This window comes from Rhinolophus sinicus, chromosome 2 (genome assembly GCF_057876585.1).
Source record: "Rhinolophus sinicus isolate RSI-liver-muscle chromosome 2, RSI-T2T, whole genome shotgun sequence".
Lineage (NCBI taxonomy): Eukaryota > Metazoa > Chordata > Mammalia > Chiroptera > Rhinolophidae > Rhinolophus > Rhinolophus sinicus.
This window is the reverse complement of record NC_142502.1, coordinates 114,837,289-114,859,977: the sequence shown is the minus strand read 5'-3', so window position 1 is coordinate 114,859,977 and position 22,689 is coordinate 114,837,289. Positions and strand designations below refer to the sequence as shown.

At 42.7% G+C, this 22,689-nt stretch overlaps 2 protein-coding genes and 1 long non-coding RNA gene across 5 annotated transcripts in view; 2 read left to right on the top strand and 1 right to left on the bottom strand.

Annotated features, from left to right (window-relative positions):
• The window catches only part of BUB1 (BUB1 mitotic checkpoint serine/threonine kinase), a 50,737-nt gene extending 39,190 nt beyond the window's left edge, over positions 1–11,547 (top strand). For both annotated transcript variants that reach the window (XM_019725844.3, XM_019725846.3), the window contains 7 exons: positions 402–545; positions 7,596–7,711; positions 8,026–8,187; positions 8,363–8,520; positions 8,617–8,791; positions 9,341–9,447; positions 10,907–11,547. In XM_019725844.3, coding sequence (XP_019581403.3) covers positions 402–545; positions 7,596–7,711; positions 8,026–8,187; positions 8,363–8,520; positions 8,617–8,791; positions 9,341–9,447; positions 10,907–11,102 — 1,058 coding nt within the window. In that variant the 3' untranslated portion in view covers positions 11,103–11,547. The remainder of the gene's footprint in view (positions 1–401; positions 546–7,595; positions 7,712–8,025; positions 8,188–8,362; positions 8,521–8,616; positions 8,792–9,340; positions 9,448–10,906) is intronic.
• A 3,870-nt stretch (positions 11,548–15,417) lies between these two features.
• On the bottom strand, positions 15,418–22,632 carry LOC109444462 (uncharacterized). Of its 2 annotated transcripts, XR_002136863.3 has the most exons (3): positions 22,497–22,622; positions 19,997–21,216; positions 15,418–19,779 (listed from the first exon to the last, which is right to left on the bottom strand). It is a non-coding gene; the product is annotated as an uncharacterized LOC109444462 (long non-coding RNA). The 2 variants fall into 2 exon arrangements; XR_012496467.2 differs by lacking the exon at positions 19,997–21,216 and having other exon boundaries at positions 22,497–22,632.
• Positions 20,022–20,990, top strand: MTLN (mitoregulin). The gene is made up of 2 exons (XM_088795947.1): positions 20,022–20,320; positions 20,896–20,990. The coding sequence occupies exon 1, from the start codon at positions 20,022–20,024 to the stop codon at positions 20,190–20,192; it is 171 nt and encodes a 56-aa protein (XP_088652073.1). The 3' UTR covers positions 20,193–20,320; positions 20,896–20,990.
• Positions 22,633–22,689: the final 57 nt, after the last annotated feature.

The window sequence follows — 22,689 nt, the reverse complement described above, 5'->3', positions numbered from 1 at the left end:
GCACATAGGTAGTACAAGTGTTAAGAAGCCATGTGTTTTGTAGACCGAATGGAAAAGCAATTTAAAGACATATCTGAGCATGTGAGTAGCCCGTGAATACCCCGTCTGCCTCAGACACGGGCACCCACACCTGTGCTCAAGGCAGAATCCAGCAGCACTGGGTGCCTGAAGTGTCCCTTTGTCTCAACCGAGCACTGGTCTAAATTTGTAGACCTAAAATGACAGGTAATGAGCTGTGCAGAACTACCCATTTTGACTTTTGGAAATTGTTCTTTATTATTTGAATCAATGTCTTGAAAGATGAGGCTTTTGAAAGCTTACCTAATGTGTGCCTCCACTTGCTTTATTTGTCATTTCTTGGGTACTGAGTTTACTTTGCTTCTGTTTCCATTCCTTTTAAGACCTCACTATTGTGAATCCATGGGATGATGAACTGACTCTCAAACTTTTAGCGGGGCTTTCTCAGCCAGTGCACTCCCGTCCAGATGCCTTTGAATGGCCGCGCAAACTTCCTGCCATCAAGCCCAAGAGCGAGTTCCAGCTGGGTGAGAACCGTGGTAGTGAACGTCCAAGTCTGATTTCCCTGCAGGAAGATGGGGCTTACTGAGTGCACGTGACTGCTCCTGGCACCTCCACCCATGGATGGATGGATGGATGGATGGATGGATGGATGGATGGATGGATGGGTGGGGGGGTGGATGGGTGGGTGGGTGGATGGATGGATGGATGGATGGATGGATGGGACTCCCCCATTATTAACGTCCACAGGCCTAAGCTGAGAACGTTCTGTGAAGCCATGACACTAGCCTTTTGATTGCTGCTGTGGCTGTAACTTACAGAGGCAAGCTGGCCACCTAGCACCATGTAAAGTGCACACCTGCGTCTAAGACTTCCTGCGACACTCGCACACATTCACAAGGGCGTGTGCATGTAAAAGCAGGTTGGAAGCTGCAGGTGTCAGCGGGGACATGCAGTGACATGCAGTCTCGGTACGCACAGGGGATGGCCTCCAAGCATGCTATTAAGTAAAAGGACTGTTAGTGGGACACGGTGATTATAGACAACGATGGGAGCAAGACTTCTCGCAACATGCCCCCGACACACACAGACTCCCCCATTATTAACGTCTTGCGTTAGTGTGTCCATTTGTTGAGTTGAGCCAATATTGTTACAGTATTACTAACTAAAGTCCACAGTTTACATCAGGGTTCACTGTTGGTGTCATACATTCTGTGGCTTTGGGCAAATGTATAGTGATATGTATTATTACAGTATCAAAATTAGTACCCATCTAATTGTAAAATGCACATCCACGTCTAAGAACAGTGGTCTCACGGCCCTCAAAGTGCCCTGTGCCCCACCTGTTCATTCCTTCCACCGCCACCTGAAACCCTGGCAACCACTAGTCTTTACTACTGTCCCCATCACTGTGCCTTTTCCAGGATGTCATAGAGTTATAATTGCACAGAATGTAGCTTTTCAGATTGGCTTCTCTTACTTACCAATATGCATTTAAGTCCTCTGTGTCTTTCAATGGCTGACTCTTTAGTAGCTGAGTAATATTGCCTTGTGTGGAAATACCATAGTTTGTTTATCCATCACCTGTTGAGGGCCATCTTTGTTGCTTCTAAATTTTGACAAATATGAAGAAAGCGGCTATGAACATTCCAGTGCAGTCTTTGTGTGGACACAAGTTTTCAGTTCGTTGGGTGAATACCAAGGAGTGTGACTGCTGGATCACATGGTAAGGGTGTGCTTACTTTTATAAGAAACTGCCGAACTGTCCTCCAGAGGGCTGTGTACCGCTTTGCATCCCGCCTGCAGCAGTGAGCTCTGCGGTTCCCCACCCTCGCAGCACTTGCTGTTGTCAGTGTTTTGGGGTTCAGCCATTCTAATAGGTGTAGAGTGGGATCTCATTATTGTTTTAATTTACAGTTCCCTAATGACATGTGATACTGAACATTTGTGTGTTTATTTACCATCTGCTTATCCTCTTTGGTGAGGTATATGTTTAGGCTTTATGTCCATTTTTTAATTAGTTGTTCATTTTCTTAATGTTGAGTTTTAAGAGTTCACTGTGTATTTTGGATAACAGTCCTTTATTATTAGATAAGTATTTTGTGAAGATTTTCTCTCAATCTCTGGCTTGTCTTCTCATTCTATTAACTGTGTCTTTTGCAGAGCAGAAGTTCTTAATTTTAAATTTTAATAACATCCAGTTTATCAATTTTTCCTTTCACGGATCATGCTATTGGTATTGTATCTAAGAGGTCATCAGTTTCTCCTGTGTTACCTTTTAGGACTTACCATGTTTCCCCGAAAATAAGACCTAGCCGGACCATCAGCTCTAATGCATCTTTTGGAGCAAAAATTAATATAAGACCCGGTGTTATGTTATGTGATGTGATGTTATGTTATGTATATAACAGGCTAGGTCTTATATTAATTTTTGTGCCAAAAGACTCATTAGAGCTGATGGTCCGGCTAGGTCTTATTTTGGGGGAAACACGGTATAGTTTGTGTTCTACATTTAGGTCTGTGATCCACTTTGACTTAACTTTTGTGAAGGTTCTGTGTCTAGATTTATTTTTGCCTATTGATGTTCTATCACCTTTTGTTGAAAAACCTCCTTTCTTAATTGAATTGCTTTTGCTCCTTTGTTAGTGAGCAGCTGACTATTTTGGTCTATTCCTGGTCTATTCCTCTCTCTGTTCCATTGACCTATCTGTCTATTCTTTCACCAGTTCTAGTATCCTGATTACTGTAGCTTTTATAGTAAATCTTGATGTTGGATAGTATCAGTCCTCTGATTTGTTCTTCAATATTGTGTTGGCTATTGTGGGTCTTTTTCCTCCATATAAACTTTAGAATCAGTTTGTCAATATGTATGAAATTACTTGCTGGGATTTTGATTGGGATGGCGTTGAAATCTATAGATCAAGTTGAGAAGAACTGACATCTTGATAATATTGTATCTTCCTATCCATGTACATGGAATATCTCTGTTTATTTAGATCTTTAATTTCTTTCATCAGAGTTTTGTCATTTTCCTCATACCGATCTTGTACATATTTTGTTAGGTTTATACCTAAGTGTTTTAATTCTTAGGTAAGCCTTGCAAACCTGGGTGCTAATGTAAATGGTCTTGTGTTTTTAATTTCAAATTCCACTTACTCATTTCTGGTACAAAGGAGAGCAATGGACTTTTGTGTATTAATCTTGTATCCTGCAACCTTACTATGATCGCTTATTAGGTACAGGAGATTTTTTTGTTGATTCTTTGGGATTTTCTGGATAGAACATGTACAAAGACAGTTTTATTTCATCCTGCCCAATCTGTATACCTTCTATTTCCTTTTCTTATACGGTTGCATTAGCTAGGACTTCCAGTAGATGTTGAATGGGAGTGGTGAGGGGACGTCTTGCCTTGTTCCTGATCTTAGCGAGGAAACATCTGTCTAGTTTTTCACCATTATGTGTGACGTTAGCTGCAGGTGTTAGTAAACACTCTTTATTGAGTTGAGGAAACTCCCGCCTCTTCTTAGTTTGCAGACAGTGAAATAGGGGTTGGATTTTGTTAAATACTTTTCTGCATCTATTGATATGATCATGTGATTTCTATTTTCAATCTGTTGACGTGATGGATTACATTGATTGATTTTTTAATGTTGGACCAGCCTTGCATCCCTGGATTAAATCCCACATGGTTATGGTATTTTATACTTTTTTGGATTCAATTTGCTAATATTTTGTGGAGAATTTTTGCATCTATGTTCTTGAAAGATACTGGTCTGTAGTTTTCTTTTCTTGTAATGTGTTTGCCTGGTTTTGGTATTAGGGTGATGCTGATCTCATAGAATGAGTTATCCTTCGAAAGAGATTGTAGAAAATGGGTATAATTTCTTCCTTAAATATTTGGTGGAATTCATCAGTGCACCCATCTGAGATGGGCTCAGTGCTTTCTCTTTGGGAAGGCTATTAATTACTGATTCAGTTTCTTTACTAGCTATATATAGGCATATTCAGATTGTCTATTTCTTCCTGTGATTGTTTCTTTTAAAGAATTGGTCTATTTCCTCTAGGTTTTCAAATTTGTGGGCATAGAATTGTTCATAGTATTTCTTTATTATCTTTTTAATGTCCATAGGCTCTGTAGTGATGCCTCTTGTTTCACTTCTGATATTTGTAATGTGTCCTTCTCCCCTCCTCCCCTTAGGTAACCTGGCTAGAAGCCTATTGGCTTTATTGATCGTTTGAAACAATCAGCTTTTGGTTTTGTTTATATTCTTTACTGATTTTCTGTTTTCAATTTCATTGATTTCTGCTCTTAATTTGGTAAAGGTGTGTGTTATGGCCCAGAATGTGGTCTGTCTGGGTGAATGTTCCATGTGAGTTTGAAAAGAATGTATATCCTGCTGTTGTTAAATGAGGTGTTCTATAAATGTCAATTAGATCCAGTTCAACCATGTCCTTACCGATTTTCTGTCGGATCTGCCACATTACCGATAAAGGGCTATAGAAATCTCCAACTACAGTAATGAATTCATCTATTCTTCTTGTAGTCTGTCAATTTTCGCCTCACCATTTTAATGCCGTGTTGTTGGACACATGCACATTTAGGACTGTTATGTATTCTTTGAGAATTGACACTTTGTCATCATTTAATACCTCTTTTTATCCCTGACAATTTTCCTTGCTCTGAAGTCTGCTCTATCTGAAATTAACATAGCTACTCCAGCTTCTGGTCATTAATGTTAGCATGGCATATCTTTCTCCATCACTTACTTTTAATCTATCTATGTCTTTATATTTAAGATGTGTTTCTTATAGACAACATATAGTCGGGTCTTAGGTTTTTATGTACTGTGACAGTCTGTTTTCATTGGTATATTTATCCTAGAGATTGTTGATGTGGTTGGATTAATATCTTCTACAGTCGTTTACTGTTTTCTAGTCATTACCCTTATTCTTTGTTTCCTTTTGTCTTCCACTCTCTGCCTTCTCTGGTTTTAGTTGAGTATATATGTAATTTCATTTTCTCTCTTCTCATAGTATATCAATTATACTTTTTCTTTTTTTTTACTTTTTTTAGTGGTTCCCCAACGTTTGCAATACTCATTTACAACTAATCCATGTCCACCTTCCAATAGCATGTTACCACTTCACAAGTAGTGTGTGTGCTAATAACAGAATATCAGCGTCCCTCCCTCCTGTCCCTTATAACATGACTGCCGCTCATTTCACTAATTAATCCACAAGCTAAATACACAGATTTGATTTTGTCCCTTCTCCTACTCTTTTAACATTTCTTGAAAGGCAGGGTTACTGATTGCCTGAATGTTTGTTTGTCTCAGAAAGTCTTTATTTCCTCCTCACCTTTGAGGGATCACCTGTGGACACAGAATCCTTGGTGGGTAGTCTTTCCTTCCATACTTACTGTGCTCTCTGAAGAGAGGTGAGAGGTCCTGTGACTCTTGTCCTGGCAGGTGGTTTTGTCCCGGCTTCTTTCAGTATTTTCTCCTTGTCTCATTTCCTGCAGTTTGACTATCACATGGTCACATGGTGAGGTGTAGGGTTTTTGGTACTTCTCTTACTTGGTGTTATAAGATTCCTGGATCTCTGACTGTCACTAATTTTGGAAATTTCTCAACTATTATTACTCCAATATTTCTTTGTTTCTTTCTCTTTTTATTCCTCCTAATATTTTCATTATACATGTTAACACCTTTTATAATTGTCCCACAGTTCTGGAACATGTTTTTTCTCTTTGCATTTCAGTTTTGAAAGTTTCTATCAACACATCCTCAGGCTCAGAGATCCTTTCCTCGGCTTTGTACAGCCTGTTAATGAGCACATCAGACAGTCTTCCTTTCTCTTAGTGTTTTGTAGCCAGCATTTCCTGTGGATTCTTTCTCAGAGTTTGGTTGTCTGCTTACATGACCCATCTGTCCTTGTACATTGTACGTTTTTCATTAGAGCCCGTACCATGTTAATCATAATTCTCTTTAATTCCTGGTCTGATGATATCAGAATCTTTGCTGTATCCCTGTCTGGTTCTGATGTTCACTCTGTCTCTTCAAGCTGTGTTTGTCTTTTAGTTTGCCTTGTAACCTTTATAAGAAGCCACCTGGTATGCTGGGTCAGAGGAACTGAGGTAAATGGGCCTTTGTGGAAGGCTTGTGGTTTCCTGGGATCAGGCTATTTACTGTTAGCTGTCGCTGTAGGATGTCTATCAGCTAGTTTCCCTTGTGTCCTTCTTTCTGTCTCCCTTGTTATCATTGGGTTTCCCTAGACACTTGTCCTTAAACATAGCCTGATATGTCAGTTCTTTCTGTCATAATCTGCCTGGTACCGGGATTCCTCCTCCTGGACCTCTGCTCTGGCCAGCTGTGGTTCTCTCTGTCCGCCTGTCTGTCTCCTCAGTTTGGGGACAGCACTTTGCCCTGTGACCTCAGTTATCTAATGGATCTAAAGGAGTTGTTGATTTTCCTTTTTTTTCCACTTTTTTCTCATGGTGAGAGTAGAGTGATGACTTCCGTGCTCCTTAGATGCCAGATGAGAAACCAGAAGTCTACTTTTTTATATTTGGTTTTGCATATGTGAATTCTTTTTTTAAAATTAATTTTAAAATGTATTACAACTTCACCTCTGTGGTCTTTCTCCCCAAACCAATAACCCCAGTGTTATTGAAAAATAACAAGACAACTCCAGTTTGAGGGACATTCCATAGCCCACCTGACCAGTACTCCATGAAACTGTCGTGGTTGTCAAAAACAGGAGCTTAGAAACTGTCACAGCCAGGCAGAGGCTGAGGAGACTTGATGACTGTGTTCTGGAACATTAGGGGGAAACAAGTGACATCTGAGTAACATACCAGTGTTGGTCCTTTATTTGTGGTAAGTGTCCCACGGTTATGTGAGTTAGCTATAGGAGCGACTGGGTATAGAACATATGGACACTGTCCTGTCTGCAGCTTTTCTGTACATCGAACACTATTCTGAAATACAAGGTTTATTTCAATTAAAAAGTTTAGTTATCTATTAGAAATATTGGTACAATTACACTTAGCCCTTTTGATTCTGGTATAAAACACTTGGCGTTTTTCAAAGGCACGTTAGAGCTTTGTTTGCCACTTTGCAGAAGATTTTTACACATTCTTTCTGACATCACAGCAATCTTGCCATGTAGGCAGCACAGGTGTGGCCCCTTTAAATAGGAGCACATTGGTGAGGAGAGGAGCCCGGGTTCCTGCTGCTCAGTGACAGGCCCGGCCGCAGTGCGGCCCATGCCGCTCCGTCGTGCCGTGTAAAAGGGGGGCATATGGCAGTGGGATCTGTTTAACTTTCATGCAAGATGGGGAAAGCGTCTCCTAGGGGGCTGTATCCATGTGTATTTGTTAAAGCAATTTAAGCACCGAGAAAATTTGAAACTGTCTTCCTTTCTCTTAGTGTTTTGTAGCCAGCATTTCCTGTGGATTCTTTCTCAGAGTTTGGTTGTCTGCTTACATGACCCATCTGTCCTTGTACATTGTACTTCCTTTTGATGAATTCTAATGTGTTGAGCCCTAGTTTCACCTCTACGCATATATCTCTAAGGTTCTCTGCTAGTCTACATTGATCGTCTTCTTGGAGAAGGGGCTTTTGCCCAGGTCTATGAAGTTACCCGCGGAGACGTGAAGGACACCAACAGTAAACAGAAGTTTATTCTGAAGGTAAATAATCTGAGCAGAGTTTTGTACACTATAGAAATGCATTTTAGAACTGGAATTGCTGGCCTATTTTTTTCTTTTTTTGAAGACTGGGGTGGTTTTTTTTTTGAGGTCTATAATGAGCCCTTAAGAAACAAAACTCTCCTACAAGGACCCAGAATTGCCTTGCCTCTAGAATTAGGTTGTGGCAAGTCCAGAACTGCAGCAGCTTGTCACCACTTCCCACCCCGCATCCTTCACTGTGATGAAAGTTGCTTTCTGGCCACCATTTTGCAGAATGTGAGAGTGGACGTGACTGTCATGTGCCTGGTTTGCAGGTCCAGAAGCCCGCCAACCCCTGGGAATTCTACATTGGGACTCAGCTGATGGAGAGGCTGAAGCCCAGCGTGCGGCACCTGTTTATCAAGTTCTATTCTGCCCACTTCTTCCAGGACGGCAGCGTGCTGGTGGGAGACCTGTACAGTTATGGGACACTCCTGGTAGGTGTGTCACGTCGACAGTGTGGACATGGGTGCAGGGTGCACACTTGGCTTGTCCTTGAACATGGGTGTGTTGTGAGCCTTTACTGGAGGGGCAAGCAGGGCTGAGCTCTTAACTTGGAATGTCACTGAAGCTGTGTAGCCAACTCAGGATTCCACTTTCCGTGGTTTCTAGAATGCCATCAACCTCTATAAGAACACCCCTGAGAAGGTGATGCCTCAGGCTCTGGTGCTGTCCTTTGCTGTCAGCATGCTCCACATGGTGGAACAAGTCCACAGCTGTGAAATCATCCACGGGGACATTAAGCCAGACAACTTCATACTCGGGAGCAGGTGAGTGTCGCACCTGTAACAGGGCCCCACTTCCCGTTTCCCCAGCAGACTTACTTTTGTGCTCATGCAGCCTGGCCCTGTTTATGTTTAATACAGATTCTTGGAACAGGACAGCAAAGATGACGATTTATCTGCTGGCTTGGCACTGATTGACCTGGGTCAGAGTATAGATATGAAACTTTTCCCAAAAGGGACTACTTTTACAGGAAAGTGTGAAACCTCCGGTTTCCAGTGTACTGAGATGCTCAGTAACAAATCATGGAACTACCAGGTATGGAACAACGCCAGAGATTTGAAAACACTTTCCTGTATGACACTTACTACATTTTCAAGATGAGTTTGGGCATCTAGTTAGTTTGAGCTGCTCTGGTGCCCTGTCTGGGGATGTAGGACGTGCTCAAGTGTTGCGTTTGGTTATGAGCTCATCCCACAGCAGCGGCCTTGAAGTGCAGTGGGAGCAGTGGCCAGGGTCCCCGGGAAAGGAGTCAGAGGCCTTCCAAGCTGTCTGTGCTGAAGGGGATTAGAGTGTTGTGTTTGCCTCTGAGTGACAAAAGACTTGGAAGGACGCTGTAGTTCAAAGAGAACCAAGCTTTCCAGGGGGCTACCTCAGAGGGCAGTGGGCAATCTGTCAGTGGACGAAGCTTCTAGCAAAGCCTGGACAGGTATTCAGTAGGGCACATCAGTGGGATGGTTGAACAGATGGCTTCCAAAATTGTTTAAAAGTTATCTCCTGTGATTATTTACTTTGCTGCATAAGTTAGACATCTTAATATACCATGTAAATTACTGTTAGTAAGATAGGCCTATATTTTCTTTACAGATTGATTACTTTGGAGTTGCTGCAACAGTATACTGCATGCTTTTTGGCTCTTACATGAAAGTGAAAAATGAAGGCGGAGTCTGGAAGCCGGAAGGTCTCTTTAGAAGGTGGGTATCAGTGTTGGTGCTGCTGTGAAAAGAGGCTAAATATAGTAGATTGGGCTCCATCTGGGGAAAATGGATCTCTGCCACCGCGTGGAAAAACCACCTTGGAAAGTGTGGTGACATGAGAGTCCTGGGTGCTGGGTACAGTGAGCAAGTTCCACAGCCTCACAACTTCTGTTCCCGTTGGTGGCAGCGGGGTAGCCAGTGCCTCATAGAAGCAGCAGGAGCGCCTGGCTGAGTGGTTGGCGTCCTGTACGCTCCAGACACCTGGCTTCCCTGAGCCTCTGGTGTCGGTTTGTCTTCTCCCTGTGTAAATGGGAATAATAATGGCCCTACTTTCCCTGGATGTGTCTTACAAGAAGCAAAGGAAATAATGCACGTGAAAGTGCTTTGAAGGTTATAAAGTAATATGATGAGGCCGCCATCCATCACTGGGTAGGGTTTGAAGTCCCACCCCAGTATGACTGGCGTGTTTCTGTTATCTGTAAAATCACAGTGAAAACTGGACTGGGATTCTACCTATAAACAGAGATGGCCCTCAATACAATGTCATGTGAATAAACTTGATAATGTTTAAGCTGAGCATCAGTACATGTATGTTCATATCATTTTTACTTTTTCTTAACTGCTTTTGAAGTATAAAAACATACACAGAAAAGTACACTCATCCAGTGTACAGCTGAATGGATTTTTCACATACCCTGACAACAAGCACAGTCAGCAGTAATTTTCTAAAATGTAGTGTCTGTAACACAAGTATGTTAGATTCTGGCCCCAGAGGGAAACTTACAACAACTATGCTTTATTTTGCATTATGAGTTATCAAATTTAGCAACCATTTATTCTTTCTCTCGCTCATAATGGAAGGACCAGAGCGTGATCAGAAGGCTTCCATCTCTGACCACCAGTGTAGAGAGAAGTGTGATAACGGGCTGAATTTCCTGTCTGGAACACAAATTTAGTTATGCTCTTCTTTCCCAGTGCCTTCTCTCCAGGTTCTGGAGGTTTTGCACTGTTTTACTTTCAACAGTGCAGCAGTTGGAACTCTAAATCTGAGCTCTGTTCTGGGCAGCGCCGCCTGTCCACCTGGTCCTGGCACATACGAAGTAGGCTCGTCAGAACTGGTGGCCAGAGGATCAGCTCCTGGCATTACAGCAGATACAGCCGGCCAAAGCAGATCAGTTTTCTTTACAAAAAAAAAATTTGAGAGTTTTTCCACTGATGATCTATTATTAAGACTACTTCAACTGCTTTTTGGGAACAACGTATTGATAGACATTTGATAAGATGTTTAATTTCTCTTATTTATAATAGATTCAACATTTCTCCCTTGACACATTAGTTGTGTTTAGGTGCACGTTGTTACATTCAGCTGTCCAAGCCTGTGGAAGTCAGATGCAGGAGTGGGGTTACCCTGGTTGAACACTACATTTTATCTTTTATTTATGCTCTTTTTCTCCAGGCTTCCTCATTTGGACATGTGGGATGAATTTTTTCACATCATGTTGAATATACCAGACTGTCATCATCTTCCATCTTTGGATATGTTAAGGCAAAAGCTGAAGAAAGTATTTCAACAACACTACGCAAACAAGATTAAGACCCTACGTAACAGGCTAATTGTACTGCTCTTAGAATACAAGCGTTCTCGAAAATGAGATATGACACTCCCTAAAATCTGCTTTGTAAATGCTGGTCTGCTCACCTTAAACCTTGATGTCTTCACATTTATTGTTTATGTAAATGTTTCTTTTTAAAAAGTCTGCAAAATATATCTGTGTGAAGACTTAGTTGTATTTCAACCAAATGCTGCATGTGCCACAGTCCCAATGTGGCAGACCCTTGGGACACAAGAATTTACGAGAATCACGTGGAAGTGAACATTCTCTGGACTCACTTTTTAAACAGTGACCTGTTCACTTTAAGCCAAACAAGGGCCAAGACAGCTTTTTTCCAAATTTGAGGATTTGCATTTGTGTAGAATAAACAAAAATTCCTCAAATATATCCAAGGGACTCAAGTTTTTATGAATAAAGTTTGCCTGTCCTTTATTGCCTGTTCTTCATTGCTATCTATGGGAAGGAATAAAGGTATAAATCTTAAGTCTCTCTGTTTTTTAAAATTACCATTCAAAGGAAAATCTCACATCTTGAAAGTAGTCTTAACAAGCTGTACAAATCATTAAGTCAGGCCTGTAATCATAGCAGCCTACTTAGCATATACTGACTTTGAAAGCTGAAAGGGTCCTATAATCTGAACTGACCCTGCTCCATTAGCATTATGGTGAAAAAGGTGAGGCAACACCCAGTTCAAGAATATAAGGCTACAGATTGAATTGCTTCCACCTATACTTCGCCCCACATTTTGTGACTTTACAGAAATGATTTTATGCATATTTCTATGTATTTTTGAACATGCATTCAACATTTTGTATCAGTATTTGCAAATAACTCCCCCCTCCCCCACCAGGGGCTATGCCATGCTGCATCAAAGTCTGTTCCCCACACATATCTCTGCTAACATCACAGGCCAGGCACTGCGATCCTTGCCACTCTGCCGGGTGAAAAAATGGGATTTGCTTATGGTCTTTATTTCCTTATTTTCTGAATTATGCAAAATATATTCATACATTCATCAGCTGTCTTACTATACCTAGTACAATACCCTCTAGGTCTATCCATGTCGCAGATGGCAAGATTTCATTCTTTTTTATGGATAATATTTCATTGTATATATGTATCACCTCTTTATCCATTCATTCATCGACAGACACCCATGTTGCCTTCATATCCTGGCTTATGTAAATAATGCTATAATGAACATATGGATGAGCACGTCCCCTGGAAGTACCATTTTGGGTTTCTTCGGGTAAATACCCAGAAGTGGGATTATAGGGTCCTCCTTTGTCTCTTGTTATAGTCATTGTTTTAAAGTCTATTTTGTCTGGTATAAGTATTGCTACCACAGCTTTTTGTTTGTTTCCATTTTCATGAAATAATCTTTTTCCATCCCTTTCAGTTTATGTGTGTTGCGAACTGTATTGAGTCTCTTGTAGGCAGCATATGTAAGGGGATTGTTTTATCGATCCAGCCCCCTGGTCTTTTGATTGGAGCATTCAACCCATTTACATTGAAAATAAATGTTGATAGGTAAGTAGTTATTGCCATTTTATCCATATTTTTAATCTTCCCCACCCCCCCATCTTAAAGAAGTCCATCTAAGATTCCTTGTAATACTGGTTTGGTGGTGATGAACTCTTAGCTTTGTCTTGTCTGGGAAGTTCTTTATCTGTCCTTCCATTCTAAATAATAGCTTTGCTGGGTGATATTGGCTGTAGGTCTTTGCTTTTCATCACTTTGACTATTTCCTGCCAATCCCTTCTGGCCGCAAAGTTTCTGGTGAGAAGTCAGCTGATAGCCTCATGGGAACTCCCTTGTAAGTAACTGCTTTTCTCTTGGTGCTCTTAGGATTCTCTTTGTCCTTAACATTTGCCATTTTAATTATGATGTGTCTTAATGTAGGCCTCTGATTTCATCTTGTTTGGGACTCTGCACTTCCTGGGCTTGTATGTCTATTTCTTTTGCCAGGTTAGGGGAGTTTTCCATCATTGAAATAGGTTTTCAATTCCTTGTTCTCTCCTGATACCCCTATGATGTGAACATGGGTACACTTCATCTTGTCCCAAAGGCCCCTTAAACTCTCCTCAATTTTTTGGATTCTTTGTTCTGATTGGGTGTTTTCTACTACCTCATCTTCTAAATCATCGATTTGATCCTCTGCTTCATCTAATCTATTGATTCCATGTAATTATTCATTTCAGTTATTGTAGTCTTACTTCTGACTGGTTCTTTTTTATGTTTTCTGTCTCCCTTTCTATGTTTCCTATCTCTGTCGAAGTTCTTCCTGAGATCATCGAGCATACTTATAACAGTGTTTGGAACTCTGCATCTGCTAGATTACTTGTCTCCATTTTGTTTAGTTCTTTTTCTGGAGCTTTGTTCTGTTCTTTTATTTGGGACATGTTTCTTTGTCTCCCCATGGTTGCTATTTTAAATCACATCTATTTTTTTCCTATTTTTTCTACCTGATAGGGTACTATAACCTGAACTGACCTTCCTCCTTCCACCCCTGGTAGTTTGAATATACGAGGCCTAACAAGTTCACAAACTTGCAACGATGTTGCTAACCTTTTTTGATATCAGAGGGATTATTCATTATGAATTTGTATCAACTGGACAGTTAAACAAGTTTACTATTTGGAAGTGCTGAAAAAGCTGCATGAAAAAGACAACCTGAACTTTTCACCAACAATTCACGGCTCTTGCATCATGGTAATGCACCAGCTCACACAGCACTGTCTGTGAGGGAGTTTTTAGCCAACAAATAACTTGGAACACCCTCCCTACTCACCTGATCTGGCCCCCAATGACTTCTTTCTTTACCTGAAGATAAAGGAAATACTGAAAGGAAGACATTTTGATGACATTCAGGATATCAAGGATAATATAACGACAGCTCTGAGGGCCATTCCAGAAAGAGTTCCAAAACTGCTTTGAAGGGTGGACTAGGCACTGGCATCGGTGCATAGCTTCCCAAGGGGATTACGTCGAAGATGACCATAGTGATATTCAGCGATGAGATATGTAGCACTTTTTCTAGGATGAGTTTGCGAACTTGTCATACCTCATATGAAGCCTATTTATTTCTACAAAAAGCTTTTCAGTTAATTATTCTGAAGTTTTCAAATAAATTTCACCATGAAAATAATGCCTATTTTATGTCTTTCCCAGGTATTAGCTGGTGAGTTTTCTCTTGTCATTGCATAGGATCTTGAGAGGACTGAGCAGTGGTGATGCTGACATCCCTGTCATCGACTTTATTAGCTCTTCCAGCTTACCCAGTAAGCTCACCATGCGACCTGAGGTAGGCATCCTAAATCATGTGCAAGAAGTATCCATCCATTTCCTTATACAAACTGAATTAGAACACTGTTCACAGCTTTCTTTCCATCCGTATTGGTCCAGCTATATGCCATTCCCCTACATGAATGTGCCATAACTTATTAAACAATCCTCTATTTAGAAACACTTAATTGGTTTCATAATTGCATTGCTACAAAAAAAGTGAGTGCAGGTGCAAGTGTGTCTGCAGGATAAATTAATGGAATGGGATTCCACAATGTTTTCACATACGCAACTTGGAAGGACACTGAAAATAGTCCAGGGACAGACCTCGTCAGATGAACCAACATGAAATTTGCTCTTAATGTCAACACCCAAGCACTGAAAAGATTGTCCTTTCCCTATTGAGTATTCTAGGCTTCCTTGTCAAACAGTTGTTGAACATATATGCATGGGTTTGTTTCTGGGCTCTCAATTTTGTTCCATTGGTCTGTGTCTGGTTTTATGCCATACCATTTTCATTATTAAAGTTTTGTAACATAGTTTGAAATCAGGAAGTGTGGTGCTTGTATCTTTGGCTATTTCGGGTCTTACATGGTTCATAAGAACTTTAGGGTTGTTGTTTTTTTATTTTGTTTTATGTGAAAAATGCCACTGGAATTTTGATAGGGATTGCACTGAACTATACATGACTCTGGTTACTATGGGTATTTCAGTAATGTTAATTCTTCTGACCCATAAACATAGCACATCTTTCCATTTATTTGCATCTTCTTCAATTTCCACCATCAATGTCATGGTTTTCAGTGTACAGATCTTTTAAACCGTTGGTTAAATTTATCCCCAAGTATTTGATTGTTTTTGATGCTACTGTAAATGGGATTGTTTTCTGTATTTCTTTTTCAGATAGTTCATTGTTAGTGTATGGAAAGGCACCTGATGTTTCTATGTTTATTTTGAATCCTGCAACTGCTGAGTTTGTTTAATAGTTCTAACAGCTGGGTAGTGGAGTCTTAGGATTCTCTACATATAAAAGTCAGATCATCTGCAAACAGACAACTTTATTTCTTCCTTTGTGATTTAGATGTTTTTTATTTCTCTTTATTGCCTAGTTGCTTTAGCTAGGACTTCCAATAGGACACTGAGTAAAGTGGTAAGAGTGGGAACCCTGTCTTTTTCCAGATCTTAAAGACTTAGATCACAGGGCATGGAGATTGTAAGAAACTCTCTGAGGTACCTTTTAATCCCAAACATAGGCTCCCTAATCACCATTGCTGAGTAGCAGAAGGAGTCCTTTGTTCCAGAGTAATATGAAAGCTATAGACAGTCTGCTTTGGATGTAAAGATTTATAAAACTCGGGGGGAAACTTGACAGAAAAGTAGGGTCGTCTTTTTTTCATCTTTCTCTGCACTGAATCCAACTAAACAGTTAAGGCAGAGGATACCCAAAGCATCACAGGCATCAGGCAGGTGTGCTGTCCTGCCATGGGTTCACAGGAGCAGATTGCATGATCTCTACACCTGTTGGAGATGCATGCAGCCAAAGCTACCCAAGGGCTAAGAATTACAGTCACAGTAGTGCCACTCATTCAAACTTTTTAGCATGTGCTTCTGCTCCTGTCTTAAGCAGTCATTCTCTGAGATGCACTCTCTGAAGATTCTAGTAATGATAATGATCACTATCACTGCAGACGACTTCATACCTGCTAAGCAACATGACTGGTAAATGCTGCACGCGTCATCTCAGTTATGCGCACTGTCCTCGAGTTTTATTCCCATTTTATCACTACAGATAGGGAGGCTGAGACACAACAAGGAAGAAAAATCAGTTACTTCAAACCTAAAATAAATACAGCCAAACTATCTGTCAGAGATAAAGACATTTTCTAACATATAGACACATTCAAAATTGACCTCCCACAAGCCTCCAGTGAAAGAACCAATAAAGAATATACATCAGAAAGAAGAAATAAGAGACATTAAGAAAAAATAATGAGGACAGGAAAAAATAGTATATCTAAATTAGTAACTAAACTCGTTCAAATTAAAATTCCGTATGACAAACATATGGGAGAAGAGAGAAGATTCAATTAAATAACTAATTTTAGGGAACACATGAATACTATAGATAGTCTATTACTTAACACATCACTCTAAGAGACTGATAAATCTGTCAGACAAAAGCAGGCAATGACAGAGGATTTGAACACAGCACACTTGATCAGGCAAACTGATGATCACACCCAGCAGTGGCTTCTTGTTAACGATGCTGAAGACAGTCTGTTGACAGCATGATCTCCCAAATGGCATGTCAGTTTTCATGAATCAAATTTCAAACACATATAGATCTTACAAAATGAGGGAAAATCTGGTGTTTCCTCACATGCAACTTTGTACTCACATGCAGCAACGAACAGAAAAAGACCTAGAAGTAAATACCTTATTTGAGAATATAGATAAAAAGCTCTGAGATACTATTTTGTAATTTACTGGAATATTACACAAAGAGCAATCAGTTCTGGACAGGTAGGTTTCACTCTGACTGTGAGGGAAAACGAGTAAATAATCCCATGAATTTGATAACTCTGTTGTCTTTAAAATACAAATAACACAGTAAAGGAAAATTAAAAACAACATGAAAGGAAAAATCTCCTCCTCTGAAATCCAATCTCTCACCTCAGAAAGATCACTGTCTATATGGACTCTGCAAAGAGACATTAATAAAATGCCAAGCCCACACCATCTGCACCACCTTCTTTTCGTAGTGTGTTTCAGGACATCTTTCTTGTCCCCTCACTTTCTCTACCTCGCTGGGAGTCTGTCACCAAAAATTGTTTGCACAGAAACTGTGGGATGCCCAGACCAGCTCCTGGAATCATCTCTGCCAAATCTGAAGACTGACAGGGTGGGCACGGGGCTGGAGTGCAGACACCTGTAAGAACACCCGGCAGGGATTTGCCTGTGTGACTAGGTACACATTTTTGCGAAGCTTTGGAAAGGTTCCAAGCACTTCACAGTCGACCTGTCCCACTGCCAGCCTGGAGTCCTAGCTGTCCTTGAAGTCACTGGCAGGGTGGCATGTGGTTCTAGTAACTGACCTCTAGCATATATAACTGGACATCCTCAAAAGATGTCTTTGGTTTGGATTGCTTTTCACAGTCATGTTGCTTCCTCTGTAAGGTCTTCACCATCAGACTTTCCCTCTTACCCTCTAAAAATAAATCGTGAATTGGGTCAGAATGGTAAATAAAGCCTGTCATCTTAGGACAATTATGAGCCCTTTTTGTACTTCCACCCTCCGTCTGTCCTCTGGGGCTAGATCTGATGTGCATCCTGGGATATCATGAAACTGATGTGGGTGAAGGACAGCTCAAGGGCAAAACTCGGGACTACTCAAGATCATTTCTCCTCTGCCATTTTGTAAGATCACCCTCGTTTGACTTTATTCTCTGGGCCTGAGCACATTGCCACTGGCATGTCCCTCAGTGGCAATGCCCAGACAGGCCCTGACGCTTCAGGGCCCGGTACCAGGCTCTCTGTTTGTAGAGCTCCACCCCGGAAATCGTGGAGATGCTGGCTGATGGGTTCTCCTACGATCTCTCCCAGTACAAGGTGCTGGTGCGCCAGGCCACCAACACCATCCAGTGCTGGTCTGAGGTGAGAGCTGGCCCAGAGTGGTCTCCACAGCCAGGATCCCAAGATGACTGGGTGGCTCAGAACCCAGACTCAAATCAGGGGACTCCCCTGGGGCCCAAGCCTTTCCCATGTGAGTGTTTCACAGGCACACTCCCAAAAAAATCTGGACCGCCATTCTTACTAGCTGCCTGGTGGGGTAGAAATACACTCTTCATATGTTTGTTGGAATCGTGGAAGAAAACATTTGTCCTGTCTTTGCATTTTGCTAGTTTTGACTGTTTAACTACCTATGGAACAGTCAGCTTTGCAGACTTCTCCAAGCCTTACACATCATCACACTTGATAGGATGGTTTGTACAAAAATGGGATTGGGATTAAGGTATTGGATACATTTCTCTGCAACATGTCATCACTCAGAACACAGCGAACTGTGGTAGGCAGGCCAGGTAAGGAGCTGTGGCCTCATTCATCTCCTTCGTAGCCCTTCAAGGAGGTCGTCTTCCTCAGCGACTCAGCCTTTCAGTGCTGTGGGACCCTGATATGATTCAATTCTGCCATTTCCACAGTGCTGCCGGGAACCTCTTCCCTATGTCCCAACAGGCTGTGTTAGTGTGTGAGGGCTGCCGTAACATAGGAGCACAGACGGTGTGGATGGCCCCCGATGCAGATCGGGGTGGGGTGGGGTGGGGGGTGAGGGTGCCCAAAGGGTTTCCACTGTGGGACTGGGAAGCTCCTAAGTGCCGATCCTGCAACACTTGTATATGTAGCAATATTTGATGTAGCCGAGGGGGGGCAACTCCACATCTTTGGGCATCCAGTGGCCCGAAGTGAACTCATTGAGTCACCCTGAAGAGACACACGTTTACAGCAAGGGTTGAATATCACCAAATCTGTTTTTTTACATTTATGTAGATTTAACTAACACAAAATACACAAAAACACTCAAACTTATTCCCAAATGAATACGTAAAATACAACAATGAAATCCATGCTTTTGCAGCTGGTACTTAACCTACCTTCTAACATTGCCCACTTTAGTCACTTTGTTCCCAGTGAGCACCTCAGCTGGTGGTGCTTTTTGCCTGGTGGGATGACCCTGACCTTCACTTCCGAAGGTTGGACCATCAGTAGTCCCGCCTGGATTGGTTCCCTGTAGTTTTCCATGGACTTCATCACAGGGCGGGGTGATGCTAAGTCCTGAGGAGTGTCCTGTGCTACTGACCTACACTGCACAGCCGTCCTATGTCCCCTTGGTATTCACCTCTACATTCCCACTGCCTGCTGCAGCATTCCATAAATATTTGCTGAATAAATGATCATTAAGTATGGCAGATTCACAATGGACCCAATACTATATCACCTCTCTACTAAGTTAGGTTTTTGCCTCAAGTATGAAAGCCCATTTGCTGATGCCTGTAGAGAGGCTGGTCAGGCCCCACGGGTGGTCTCCCTTCCGCGTCTGGCTTCGTTTCTATTGCTGTGCAACAAATAAACCACAGCTCCCATGGGTTAGGAGTGGGGCAGGTCCTCCAGCAGGGTCACACAGGGCTGCAGTGTAGGCCTCAGCCCCGCGGGGTTCTCATCTGGGGGCTGGGCTGGGGAAGAATCTGTTTGCAAGCTTACTCACGTGGTAGGCAGTTAATCTCCCTGTGGTTGTAGGACGGAGGGCTCCAGCTCTTTGCTGGCTGTTACGTGGCTGGACGGTGCGGCCCTTCCTAGAGGCCACCGCAGTTCTTTGCTATTTGAGCTTCTCCAACATGCTTACTTGCTTCATCAAGCCCACAGGAGAGTCTTCAGTCTGTAAAGAAGTTTCACATATCATAAAGTGAGCACAGGAGTGACATAACTAACAAGTCACAGATCCAGTCCACGATCACAGACGCCCTCTCTGCCACCTACGTGAACGCACCGCACCACCTGACCCCGCCCCCCGCCGTAGGCCGCGCTGGGACGCCCCGCCCCGTCCGCTGCGCCAGTGCGCGCGCCGCGCCGTGTGACCCCGCCCCCCGCCGTACCCCTCCTGCACGCCTGCTGGCCGCAATGGCGGACGTGTCCGAGAGGAAGCTGCAGCTGTCCGTGCTATTGGCCTTCGTCTCCGGAGTGCTCGTGGGTTGGCAGGCGAACCGGCTGCGGAGGCGCTACCTGGACTGGAGGAAGCGGAGACTGCAGGACAAGCTGGCGGTGACGCAGAAAAAGCTGGACCTGTCCTGAACCCGGTGCCGTTGGCCCTTGCCGACCCCAGTGCTGCCACCTCGTCTTCGCCCGCGCGGGGGCTTCTGCCTAAGCCGGTTTTGCCTCACACTCCCCGCCTGCCGAGCCAGCCTCTTCCCGGAGTGGCGGTGAGCAGTGCTTAGAGTGGTGGCACTCAGGGGTGACTTTGGAGTGGGGCGGATGTCTGGAGGCAGGGGGCCTTGCACAGCTCCCAGGAGGTGGCTGGCTCCCACAGGCACCAGAAGAGGAAGTTTTGTCTTGCCAGTAATTTGCACTTTGGTGTCGTCCAGTTCCTTGCACATGTGTAAGGGGAATGCCTTACCGCGTGCACTGTCGCAGGTTGACAGCATTCAACTTCAGAATGTAAATAGTGGAAAGAAAGAACCGACTGTGGAAGTGCGCCACTTCCCCCTTATCATTGTTTTCAGTAATCTCCTTGGTAGCCCCGCAGGACATATTTACATTCCTGTTTCATAATCTCCAATCTGAATTATTAGGCTATTGGCAGCCTGGTAAAGTGGAAAGAGCAGTGGCCTGGAAGTCAGGAGCCTTACATCTAGTCCTGGCTTTTTCATCAGAGCTGTACAGATTTTCAGGATCTCAGATTTCTTACCTTCTAGTTCATGGTGTAACTCTACAATAGGATAATTTGAAGTTAATGACTATGTATTTGTAATTTTTTTCCCTTTTCTGTTGCCAACAGCTTGTCGAAGATGGATGTAGAGCATGGACAGAAATCATTTCTCCTAGCACTTTCTGAATCAATTTTATTTTTAAAATAAAAATATTTTAAAATTTTTTGGACCTTTTTTATTAAAAGTAAAATTGGCAATGAGGAGGTTGGGAAACTCCTGCCATGCAGTTTACTGCGTCAAGAGGTCTGGAGCCTTAAAACTGATTTATTTGTGTTTTTGAGCAGATACCTTGTTTCTTAAGGAATCTATGCTAGTTCCTTGGTACGACTGCAAAGCAGGGTTGGTCTGGGGACCATTATGAGTCATGTTGGTCAGTTCTTTTGCTGTCCCTGTTCAGGAAGGCAAGAAGCTGTGTCAGTAACTGAGGCAAGGATGATGCGTATAAGACCTTTGCACTGCTGAGAGTGACAGCATATTCCCAGCACAGTGGAAGGTTTTATTGGCAAAAATGTCATTGGTGTCACTATGGAGTACACATGTTAAGGAGAAACCCTCTTGAATAGAGCTTAGTGACAAATCCCAACTGAATCTGGAAATCAAGAGTGAGTGAGCAGGTCCCTGGTGATTTTTGAGTTCCTGAACTTTTAATGGTAACCTTTCCATCCTCCTCTGATTAGAACACTGCCCTTGTTCATACCTGTAAAGATTAATTTTGTGTCTTAGCATATTTAATAGCACCATGTTAACATAAGACAATTCAGAAAAGCTGTTTCCACGGAAAGCTTTTAATTTTTCCCCGAATGCTGTGTTACTTTTGGCGTGGGAGGTGGAGGTGAATAGAGTCTAGAAGGAGGGGGAGACTGCCAGAGTGCTGGTAGTGTCCTGTATCCTAATCTGGGTGGTCACGTGGGGGTGTGTTCACTGTGCGAATTCAGGGAGGTGGACGCTTGTCTGTTACATTTGTTTACATTGAAGATGAAAGTACACAGCATGGCAGTTGGGCCTGTGGTACTGAAGAGCACTGATTTATATTAGCGTGCTTCATCATTTGAAAAGAGCTCAGATCATCAGCTTTCTTTTTTAGTGTAGTGGAAACACTCTGGGAATTGGGTTTATAGAATTCAGTCCCACTTGGGGAAATGTTATTACAATGCCCCTGAGAAAAGGTGTAAAATGGGACCATAATTATTTGCTCACAGGCTTGCTGTAGAACACACAGAATCTCCATCTTCACAGAACTCAGGATGGACAATGTACAAAACGAATGAAATGAAACTTGAACACCCCAAGTGGCAAAGAACTAAAAACTGCTTTTTGAAATGAGAGTATGCAACAGACTCGTGCACCTCATGAAGGCCATATTGGGAAGCTACCCTTGCAGTTGCTTTAAGATGGGGGGGGGGGGGGGGTTGGGGGGGCGTTTGGCTCAGTTGGTTAGCGGGAGCTGCCCACCTCCACAACTAGAGTGAAAAACAGCGACTTGACTTGGAGCTGATGGGTCCTGGAAAAACACACTGTTCCCCAATAAAAATTTTTTTTTTTAAAGTTTAAGATGCTTAAGTGGTATGTTAAGGTCTGTTTAACAAGCTGGCACCCGAAAACCAATGCCGGACACCGAATACCCAAGCAGGTATGTGGCAGTAATGCCGCACCGCGCGATATACAGTACCGTGGGATATGCAGTTTCGGGCTCCGCGGGTTCCCCCACCCGTGCTGTGGAAGTGTTCACTCAGTGCTTTGTATTGGCCGGAAAGAGAGGAGCACCTGGGCAGGGAGTGCCCCTCCCTCTCCTCCGGGCCAGCGACACATGACGAGCCCGGCACTCACCAGCCAGCCCACCTGGCCTCGAGCTGATGGCGTCA